The 12,080-nt window shown below is 38.0% G+C and overlaps 1 protein-coding gene across 5 annotated transcripts in view; it reads right to left on the bottom strand.

Annotated features, from left to right (window-relative positions):
* LOC123880684 (FH1/FH2 domain-containing protein 3) overlaps window positions 1–12,080 on the bottom strand; it is a 95,437-nt gene that overhangs the window by 68,769 nt on the left and 14,588 nt on the right. For 3 of the 5 annotated variants that reach the window (XM_045928927.1, XM_045928926.1, XM_045928925.1), the window contains exons 2-4: window positions 11,639–11,715; window positions 7,450–10,427; window positions 6,756–6,789 (exon numbers count right to left, since the gene is read on the bottom strand). In XM_045928927.1, the coding sequence (XP_045784883.1) occupies window positions 6,756–6,789; window positions 7,450–10,427; window positions 11,639–11,656 (3,030 nt within the window). In that variant the 5' untranslated portion in view covers window positions 11,657–11,715. Of the gene's footprint in view, window positions 1–5,121; window positions 5,272–6,755; window positions 6,790–7,449; window positions 10,428–11,638; window positions 11,716–12,080 lie in introns of those variants that run through there. The other 2 variants (XM_045928931.1, XM_045928932.1) reach the window with 2 other exon arrangements.

A 12,080-nucleotide genomic window follows, 5' to 3' on the forward strand; every position in this document is an offset into this window, starting at 1 on the left:
TTATAATAATTAATAATTTTGATGTCATTCTCTTACACTCATAGCTCGATGGGACGGAAATCTGACACGACCAGAGAATATCGAGGCAGTTCACTACCTCGATATTCAGATCGACTTATTTTTTGCATGGATATAGTTTACCACCTGTTACTACATAATAATATATTGACTTGGCTTATACTTTGTACAGTTTGCATCCCAGGGAAGGACATGGGCTACTTTTGGTCCAAGAAAATCAAAGAGTGGCATTTTTTTGTGTTTAAACTATCGTGAGAGATTTCCATTATAAATATGTATATAAGAATCCGGCTTTATTCACGTATTTACTCACTAGTCAGGCTTACGTCGACTAAATACGTGAGTAAAGGCTCATTGTTATACATTTATAATATTTTAGTGTGTAGGAGAAAACAAAATTATTTCATTGAATTGCTCCCAATCCCAACCCGTTTCTTGTCATAATTTTGTAATGGGTTGGCTTCATTAACGGGAAACGCGTTAATGGTTGTAGGTATGGCCACTACCTAACGCGTTAATTTTACAACAGCATTCAATTTGCCTTTTGGTGTTAGACGAGTTTAACCCAAACTCATTTGGTATTAACGATTCAAGTGTAGCCACTCAGTTTAACGCGTTGACTATTGTTGGGCATTGACTTTAACCTGAATGTGGCCCTAGTTATAGTTGTCATCTTGTCTCTTACCTACCCAGTCGTCTAAATTGACATCAGCGACAAGATAACTGGTTCTAATGATGACGACGCGATGTCTCTACTGTCTTATATCCTGAATCAATTTACTTTCTTATGGTAATGCTACAACTTTAAGAATTGAGAACAAAACGTTTAAAAAGCGATCGTATCCGCAAAATAAACAGCTTGTTACCCGCTCTGAGATGACGATGGTGCAAGTTTTTAAGGATCCTTATCTCCAGAGAAAACAAGGATCACTTTATTGTCTGTCTGTTGTCGTGTCTGTCAAGACCCGTCAAGAGAATCAAAACCTATAGAATCCGACCCGTTGACCTAGAATCATGAAATTTAGTAGGTAGCAATGTCTTATAGCTCAAATAAAGGGGAAAATCCAAAAACCGTGAAATTGTGGTTACATCACAAAAAAGTGTTGGTTCTTGTACGATAGTGCGGAACCCTTTGTGTACGAGTCCGACTCGAACTTGCCCGGGTTTTTTTCAAATGAATTAGGTATTAACAAGGGAGTAGAAAGCTTGTTAATGAGATTTCACCTTTGGAAAGGTCCAAGGATTATCGTACATCCAATTTATAATGCACATGTGGTTGTTGCATTCGACATGTTTAATTCAGAAGTAAATGAATTAAACGATTGAATTAAATGATTGAAAAAAGTACTATGTTCCCTTTCGTCAATACAGGTAAAACGGATGGGACATGAAAAGCTAGTAGTCAGACAAACACAGACAGACAATTTATAATATTAGTATGGATAGTGGCAATGTTGGTCTGGTTTAGTAACATTCCTGTACTAATAGTCATTTTCCATTTAATCATTTTACAAGTCTATTTCAAGAAAGACAGATTACCTCCATGTTTGGCTCTCAAACAATTGAAATTAATTCGTAGTTTTCGACCGGTTTCTGATACTCTTAACGGTGGTCCCTCCGTCACTCACTCCATACAAACGTAGTTTGGGTTTCATTTGAATACTAACCAATCAAAATGAAGACACGTGATAGGACTGATGACTACTGATAAGGTACCACAAAAAACGTGATAAAAAAAATCCTGTATTTTTCAAGAGTTCACAATATATTGCAAGTAAAACATCTGACTGACGCTAGAGGTCAAATAGTCCACTCGGAGTCAATGCCGCGTCATAAGTGGGGCATTGACCCATTGAGTTTTGCACGCTATACACTGCAGGTTTGAAAAATACAAATCACTAAAACTACAAGGATTAGGTTTATTGCCATTATATTGTGTTTAGGTAGTATAATAATAACCGTAAGTTTTTGCTAGAGTTCTGGTCACATCTTGCTTGTAAATCCATTTCATGAAACTGAAAGTGAATATTTTAACAGAAATGTGGAAAATCATACTTTCATTGAGTTTGATTGTTTAACTTATGCAAATGAAACCCGAATTACGTTTGTGTAGAGGGAGCGACGGAGAGAATCTTAATAATTGGAGTAGCATTACTAATATGGGAGTAGTTAATTGCTACTATTTACTGAATTTTATTGAATTATTCTTTAGAAAAATGTATTTTTTTCATGTATGACAACCTGTGCTACTTTAATTTCAAGACTTTACCATCGCTCGGAAAATAAATTCTTGTGAGAAGAGCCGGTAAATAGGTACCTACCCAAAATTTTATAACCATCTCCTTTCCGAACGGGTGGTAGAGTCTTGATATATGTATTATCATAAGTGGCACACGTTGTCCGAAAGAAATATACAGTGTAAACTCTATATAACGAAATTGAAGGGACCGGGTTTTTTTGCGTTATAAAGAGTTTTCGTTAAACGAAGAGTAAAAGAAAGCGATATAATTTAGCGAATAAGTGGCTGGCAATATGTCTAGTAGGAAGAATAGTAAGAAAACACGTGCTAGGCAATTACAAGAAACAATTTTAATGAACACATTTCTAAGAATTCCATTGTGCGTACGAAATAATTACGTCTCTATAATAAACCTCAAAAAGAGCCACAATAGCTCAACCGGTAAAGGAGTGGACTGAAAACCGAAAGGTCAACAGTTCAAACTCCGCCCGTTGCATTATTGTCGTACCTACTCCTAGCACAAGCCTGACGCTTAGTTGGAGAGGAAAGGGGAATATTAGTCATTTAACATGGCTAATATTCTTTTTATTAAAAAAAACAGTATTTTGTTTGTAGGTCAGTGAAATTAATGTTTAATGGGATCTAAAAATATCGTATTATTTCGCTATTGAGAGAGCTTGCTACGCTATGTATGATATATATGTACATATATAAGGGTAACAATGTAAAGCAAGCAAACCTTAGAAATTACTACGTTTTAAGGAGTTTTCCGTTAAATATAAGTTCGCAATATAGAGTTTAAACACTGTATGCAATTTCAAAAAAAGAAGCTGTAAATCTTTCTCATATCTACCTACTTCATATTATTATTCTTATGACCATTATGAGAGCTGAGGCAGACAAAGTCTGGGTATTTTTTAGGGTTCCCTACCTCAAAAGGAAAAACGGAACCTTTATAGGATCACTTTGTTCCGTCCGTCCGTCTGCCTGTCTGTACGTCTGTCGTGTCTGTTAAGAAACCCATAGGGTACTTCCCATTGTCGTACCGGTTGACGGCACGGCTTTACCGGTGGGTGGTAACTAGCCACGGCCGAACCCTCCGTGGAAGACCAGAAACAGTTTAGAAATTATAAATTCCTGAATTGCCCCTGCCAGGAATTGAACTCGAGACCTCTAACTAATAAGACCACATCGCTCACCACTGCGCCAGGGAGGTCATCAAGATCTAATAGCATGACATGAATATCTTTGTTGACTCCATGATCAACCCGTTGTCGGCCCACTACTGAGCACGGGTCTCTTCTCAGAGTGAGAAGGGGTTAGGCCATAGTCTGCCACCCTGGGCCGATGCGGATTGGCAGACTTCACACACCTTTGAGAACATGGAGAACTCTCAGGCATGCAGATTTCCTCACGATGTTTTCCTTCACCGTTAAAGCAAGGGATATTTAATTGCTACTAGGCTATCACAGCTCCTTGTTGACTCCGAAATTGTAAAATCATGGGTGCCTACCCAAGACGTGGTAAAAAGTTTTGCTCAAAGAACATCCGTTTTAGGGGAGGTAGGAGTTTGTATAAAAACGTCTTTGTGCGTGTTATCTCAAGATGGTCCCAACGGAAGTATGGCGGAAGGACTCAGGTGTTCTGGACTTGACAAAAAAATTATATTGCAGATGTTCGTGTATTAAATTATATTTATGTTCATATAATATCGAATAGTTCGCCTAATCTTATATTATAGTTACTTTCTTTGAAACTTATTTCAAAATTGATTAAAAATACCCAAATAATAAAATATCGGATTAATGGAGTACCTACGTTAAAGTTGCAATCAAGAAAGCCTATAACATAAACAAATATGTAATCATAAAAAATGAACTTTCATGTAGGTTTCAAACTTAAAAGCTCTCATTGAACTGGAAGGCGTTGGAGTTTTGGATGAAAATCCAAAATAAAAGGTAAACTTCCCAGGCACAACAAATCTAAGGATAACACTCTCAACGAATACTGAAAAGCGCCTTGAAAGTTATGAAAGTCTTTCGTTTTATTGGCATTTTATCTGTACAAAAAATGCTGATGCTGAAATACAGTCGCTTAGTAGATACAGATAGGTATTTTAAGCTTTAAACAAGTGTAAATTAAAAATTTTCAACACCCCCGACAAATCATTTTCAAATAAATAATTATGTATATCTAGGCAACGTCCATCTTGACAGCTTGACATTTGTCAATTGACACTTGAATATTATGAACCTAAGGGCCTAAGGGTTATCTAACCTTCTTTTCTACAAGAAAACTAGAAAATAGCTGATAACTTTTAAACGGCTGAACCAATTTTTTTGGATTTTAGCTAAGAACACTCTCGATCAAGCCACCTTTCAAACAAAAAAAAGTAAATTAAAATCGGTTCATTCGTTTAGGCGCTACGATGCCACAGACAGATACACAGATACACAGATACACAGACACACAGATACACACGTCAAACTTATAACACCCCTCTTTTTGGGTCGGGGGTTAATAAAAAACTTTTTATCGCCCAACTTCTCAGTACTCACTATTCGTCGGATAGAATAAAATTTGTCAAAATGGAGTCTGGACTCTATAGTCTCAACATGATTCTATAGGCAAATATCGACGGTCGCTATTTTCAGACATTATGACTATTCCAAAAAACCTTATAGATGTATAGAAATACGTAGACAAATCTTTAGACAATCATAAAACCATTCACAACTCAACACAAGGCATTAATGTTATTATTAACTAAAAACCAAGAAAAAAACAACTAAAAACCGGCTTTGCTCGTAACGTTACTTATTATACCTATCTTAAAATTTCAGCTAATTATATATTATGAATACCTAAAAATACCTTCATGAGATCTTAGTACAGTCTTTGAATCACTATGTTATCACTTTAATTGAACAAAACTTTTTCGAGCTACGTTAACTTGTTAACTTAACGTATGATAATACTACACTTTAGACACGGCCTTCAGCACCGGCTTTGAATGAGGCTTATGTATTACTGAAGAGTGAAGAGGTTGTTGCGAGACAACTTGCCTCAGGTATAATTTTCACGTTTTTATAACCCAACTAATTTCAAAACCAACGTTTTCCTCAAGCTGTTCAGAGCAGTTGGGGATTTTTCATTCGGACGCGTTATATCTCGAGAAGAACATTGTATCATTTCGTTTGGTGTGCAAGAAAGAGACGAAAACTGAATGACTTAAAGCCTTTTACAAAGACTACATTATGCAGAAACGGCGTTAGGTATTACCACAGTTATAAGATTTTCTTTGACGAAATAAATATTTTTTAACTGACTAAAATAAATATAAATAATCTAACTAATCGATGGAAATAAATAATAAAAGTAATCCTAATTAATATGCGCATGAGTGATCCTGACGCTTCTATTACTCTGAACAAAGCATAAGCCAAGAATGGCAGGCCCAGTGGAGGCACTAAGTTGCCCTGCGCTCTTCCAGGGTAAGGAGGCCATGCCCCGAGGCCCCTTACCCCGAAAAGACCTGACATTATGACGTTGTCGTTATAATGTCTATTGGTTGAGACGGCGACGCTAGAGCTTTAAAGTCATCATAACTTAGGTCTTAGTTCAATAACCGTGTGGCGTTTCTTATTCTTTGCCTATGACGTCACCTCGGTACAATGTAAGCAACAGGTAGGTGCATACATCCGTCCCTCTCACCCACTCTCTTCCCATCGAGGAATGATTCAAGGATGTGCTCTCTTCAGTTCAGTGCTCCCTCTCTGGCGCGGAAGCCTTAAGGCCTGCGAGTTACAATATTAGGGCATCGACAACTTTTTAAAACGTGGCTAACTCCAAAAACTAGTTTTTGAGTTATGGCCAAAATACGGATCGGAGTTTTCGAAAACTGATGTTTTAAGGGAGGCTACGGCCGTGGCTATTTACCACTCGATATATATATAGCTATAAGGCGATAGCTCCTAAACTCCTTTTGGGGTTAGCTGCTTTTTAGAAAAAAATGGCAGGACAGTTGGGCTAGCTTTTTGGCAAGTTCTAGATGCGAGTGAACTTATAGCAAGAAAGTTATCTTAATCACATGCAGAAGTCCACTGTTGGACCTTTCGTCTTCCCCCATGACTGTCAATACACTCGGTACTGTCCAGATGGCACTATCCAGCCACTTTCCCCTCTCTGTAGTTGGTCCAACGTCCAAATATCGAAAAATATTACTAACTAAACAATAATAAGTAGTAGTCACGTATCTAGAACTAGATCTTGAAACGGTTGTAGCAATGTCTGCTTTATCTTTATACCTAATCTATTAGTTTTATTCAGAAAAAGTTTACCCTGAGATCGTCTCAAACCGCTATCCCATTTTTAGAAAGATATACAAGTAAATATCCCAAGCGAACATATTATAGGTTCCTAAAATATGTAAATTATTCCGTATACGGTTACATTAGGATATTTATTAGGTTGTTTATTACAGGGAAAATAGACTTACCTGATCTTCGTCTCGGCAATCGATTATTTCACTTCTGCAAACAAAGGAAAATGGGAATAGTTAAAAATCTGATCAAACTGAGATCTATAGTATAATGTTTAAAAAGTAGATGGGTAACATATTATTTTATTAATCTAGGTACAATCACAATAAAAACTGGTAAAACTGTACCATCGTGCAACGTTAAGTACTTTTTTTTAATATTTTAAAGTTTCAACTACAACCTATTATGAGATACAGCCCGCTGACAGACAGACGGCCGGATAGAAAATGGATGGACAGTAGAAGCTTAGTAAAGGGTCCAGTTGGCACCCTTCAGGTACCTATGGAATCCTTAGAACCAATAATGAGGTCCAGGTGCGCTTCTATAGAAGATGCTTATTCACTACACCTCATATTATTATAAATGCGAAAGTGTGTTTGTTTATTGGTTTATTAGTTTGTCCTTCAATCACGTCACAACGGAGCTACGGATCGACGTGATATTTTGCATAGGTACGTATAGTTCAAGAGCTAAAGAGTAACGGCTACTTTTTATCCCAAAAAATCAAATAACTCCTGTTGGATTTTCAAAAACCTAAGTCGCGAACGTCAGATAGACTGGCTGTAAATAATTATTTCACGCGGATGAAGTCGCGAGCAAAAGCTAGTCTAAGATAAAGGGAATCAGTCAGCGAGTGATGTATCAAGTTACCTGCATCGTAGCTTCTTGATAACGGGCATCTGCGCTGTGCTGTCATGGATCCTAACTTGGGTGGGATCTATCTCCTCGCATTCGTCATCGTCAAAAGGTAGCTGACCGGTTCTTCGCGCCAATATGGACTCCATGAATGGGCTGTAAATCTGGCCCGAAGTGCCCAATATGTCGTCGATATCCGTATAGCGTGATATGTATTTCTCGGCCCCTTTCTGATACGGTAAGTTGGTCGATTCGCGCCTGTACTGACGGTTGTTTTCATATGGAGAGCTTCGACCCCTTGTAAACTCCTCGGTATCTTTAGGAGTTTCCAAACCTTCTGGGCTTCGTCTAGCCCCAAGCGGCTCATCGTCAGGCAAGTGTAGTGGAAACGGAGGTATTTGGCTGGGAGGAATATAAACTTCGATTTCCTCCGAGTCAGAAGAGTCGCTGTCTTGTGGAGGTGGTGTCGGTAATTTTTCTATACCTTCGGGAATATTCTGGTCACTTGACAACCACCAAGGGCGCTCTCCAGATTCGATATGGCGTATCCGCCTTATAGGAAAGGTTCGCTGATCAGAACCGGACTTACTGAGACTTAAATTGTTTTGTGATTCTTGTTTATTAACATTAGATGAACTCTCAGTATTTACTACGCGCCAGTCATTTCGTTCCCCAGATTCGATGTGTCGCACTTTAAAGAAGTTGAATTTTTCACTTTTATCACTATCACTTGAGGATTTCTTTGGGGGCGATAACCGTTCTATGCCTTCAGGAATATTAGCATTGCTGTCTAGCCACCAAGGTTTTTCTTCGTCAGCAAAACAATTAGGTTTTAACGATCGCTTCAAATCATTCGAATTATTCCGGTCATTGTATGACTCTTGCTGAAGATCTTTATCATTACTTGCTTTTTTCTGATCGGTGTCTGAATCTAACCACGAAGTGCGATCACCTGATTCAATGTGTCTGATGGCTTTTAATTTTACCACATTATCGTCGTTGGATGCTATAATATTGTAAGTGTTATTTCTACTTCGCGATCCGTTTTCAGTTATGAAGTTCGTATTATCTTTAGCTGAGTCTGAATGTGATATTACAGTTGTGCGATTAATTTCATCATTGTCTTGATGTTTTTGCTTAAAGAGATTAGTAACAGGAGCTAGAGCCCTTATCAAGAACGATTTAGCTTCTTCACATCCTTCATTTTTAATCGATGGGCTCTGCTTTGAAGATTGATCGGAATTTTCATTTATTGTAAGTCTTGGAAGATTGTTAAATTTTGTTTTTGGTACAGTTTCATCTTCACTTATTGATGATTGTGTTGACAATGTTATACTTGATTCTGGGCTGGTGCTTTCTCTCGATTTGGAATATTTTAATTTTGAAGGACCATTTTGTAAACTTGTACTTGAGGAATTCCTACTTAAATTTTTACCTGCAATTTTGCTAGAATCTTTAGGTTTTCCATTTTTGTCGTTGTTTTGGTCGGAATCGGTTGAACTTACAGATTTGCTTCTCTTTTTGACAATTTTTTTTGAAGATGTTGAATCTGAGGATGAGTCAGTACTTGATTTCCGTATTTTTACTTTTCTAACTTTAGTAACACTTTCAGATTTTGGAGGTTGTGGGGGAAGTTGATTATTGCTAGAAATTGTTTTTTCTGAACATGTTATTTCATTCGATGTAGGCGTAGATGGGGGACTTTTAGCTTTTTTCAACTTGAAGTTTACGTTGATTACTATTTCAGAGGGGTCGTCTTCTTGCTTTTCTGCACATAATATTTTACTAGTGTCCTCATTTGGCTCTAAGTTATTATAGTGAAAAGGGTTTTCTTTATTTTCTGTATTAGGACTCAAACCTTTATTTTCTATTGGAGCAGGTTCTTTACTTCGACTTCTACTACTTCTGTCATTGCAGTTAGTGTTGTTTGACAAATTTGAATATTGTGTTAAATGTCTACCTGCATATCCTGTATAACTATTTACATTGGGCGAGTAATAGGTCCAATTTGTCATGCTAGTTCTACTAGTAGTGCCAAACCTACTGGATCGTGTTGGATCATCAAGTCGATCGGATTGCATTTCTTTATCTATCATTTCTGGTCTTTTTCTTGTACGGGTGACTACTTTCTCAATAGTTTTTGCCATATCAGCTCTCCTCATTCGCACATAAGCTGAGGACCCAGGTGGAGTTGGAGACGTATGTCGTGTGACAACTGTGACGGTTTCAATTTCATTATTTTCATCAATGGTGCATTCTGTTCCATTCCCAAAGATTTCTGTTTTATTCTCTTTTTCATTTTTCTCTTCTGCTATGCTATGTGGGATAGTAGGTTTATCATTTTCGGGTTTATTTACGTCGTGGTGAAGAATTGGCGATTCAGTTGATCTTTTGATTGGTGTAGGGCTTCTTAAATAACTTGAGGATGACAGACGATTAGCTATAGCATATCGGTTCACTGTGATCTCTGGTTTGGCATCTACTCTAGGAGTTGGTCGTGAATAACTGGATGTGCGTGGGTATAGTTTGTAGTTTGAGAGACTACTGTAACTAGAAGCCTTATCAGTCTTATTTGGAATGTCTTTGTCACGATCGATAGGGCTTATGTCTTGACATTTTTCTTTGTAACTTTTGGCTGTCCTTCGTTCAGGGCTTGACGTTCTTGCTGTTCGACTAAGGCTATATTTGGATGTCGTTGAGACTGGACTTACATCTCTACTTCTGGTAACTGAAGGGACTGAGAGTTTAGAAAAGTCTTTCTTCTCGTATTTGGATATTGGTTTGTCGGCTTGTTTGTAGCTTGCGTATCGGCTGGCTATTGCGGAGATCGGGGTTTCTTCGCGGGTTGAGCGGTCGTTAAGCACAGGTATGCTGGATGACTTGTAGGATGGGGTCGTGGTGTATTTAGCTGTGACTGTTGACGGTCTTTCTGTGGTGGCTGCAGTTCTTTCTGTACTGCGATTTTTGCTGTACGCAGATGATGGTGAATCATACTGAAATAAAGATAGGGTAAATATTAGCATTTTTTTTAAATACGCCCAATAAACTTGTGCGTGCCCCTTGGGTAGCCTACACAACTGTCGCAGTTATGAAGATAATAACTTTGATATAACTAATCAATGAGATGGTCGCAATCTTCTCATTGGCAGACAGTTCAAACATATAGATAGCAAAAGTGCCATAAATTCTACCAATAACAAGGATTACGATTATATAAATGCCATAAGTATCGAGCTAAGCTCAATTCGTTGAATCGTTTGGACGAAAACCATGAATACAATAAGTACTTAGGTATATTTAGTGACTTTTCCTGACTGACTGATCTAGTTCAAGTTAGGTTAACTTAATAAATTCGCCAATTGCTTCTGACGGGAATCGGATCCGGGACCACCTATTTTTATAAGATCACAGCGCTCACTATTGCAAGGGTGGTCGTCAAAAATAAATTTGTTGTTATCAAAGTACCAGGAGTTCATAGCCAGCACGAAGTATTCAAATCCATAATCCTCATTCAACACTATCAGACATAAAGTTGTTCCTTTCACCGCTTTATAAATAGCAGTCGGAATGCGCGCCCGGAGATAACATACAAGGGTTTTATTGAGCCCTTCGCTTATACAGTGGCTGATTAATAGCAGCTGAAGAATAGAATTCAGCGCCAGCTTTATTTATAATCCCTTCGTTTATGGAAACTACGAAAAATTCCGATTTCAAACGTTAGTCATCATCATCAACATCAACTTACTGAGCAAGGATCTTCTCTTTAGAAGGGTTTGGGTATCTACCATACTGGTCAACTGTAGATTGGCAGACTTCACCTACGTATGGAAATATTATGCAGAACTCTCAAGCGTGTAGATTTCCTCACAATGATTCTCTTCACCGTTAAAGCCAGTTATATTTATTCGCTGATAGGTATCTCAGAAAAGTTAGAAGTGAACGTTGAACCCCTGAACTCCCAAATAGGAGACCGACTATCACGACTCTGAAATGTAGTTACGGTACCCGACAAACAACTTAAGTATGACGCGATTGGCTGGCAAATGACGGGTGCACGCGATTGGCTGATCAGTCGGCGCGAGTGCACGCGATTGGTTGATACGTCGACTTTCGCTTTTCAGATTCGCCAACTGTTTCCCACTACGCTGCTTCAGGTCCAAGTTATTTGCCGGGCACAATATAGTAGGTAGTAAAAATTACTTACATAATTCCTAAATGACATTTTAGCTCCTTGTCACCTATCTTCCATAAGTTTGTGAAATAATTTGGTCCGATGTAGTCCTGAAAGAAAAAAAAAAAACAGTTATTTTCAACATAGGTGAGGTTGATAAATTTGGAATGCACTGACTCTCTCGGCAAAGGAGTGCCGGTAGACTAAACTTAGGTCCTGCGCTTGATCTCTCTCCGATCGTGTCGGATTTCTGTCCAACCGGGCTATGAGAGTGAGGGAATAGAGAAAGCAGATGTATTTGCGCTTTAACGCATGAAGATTGGAATCCGAGGTCGAAATTCAGTCGGGTATTTGCCTATCTTAAAAATAAATTGTTTCTCAGTGACTATTTAATAGAGGATCTTCCGAAATACGCCCTTTGTTAGTTTTAAGTGTAACAAATTATCAATTAAACCAAACGAGCATGTCAAGTCAT

The sequence above is a fragment of the Maniola jurtina genome, chromosome Z, assembly GCF_905333055.1.
Source record: "Maniola jurtina chromosome Z, ilManJurt1.1, whole genome shotgun sequence".
In the NCBI taxonomy this organism is placed as follows: domain Eukaryota; kingdom Metazoa; phylum Arthropoda; class Insecta; order Lepidoptera; family Nymphalidae; genus Maniola; species Maniola jurtina.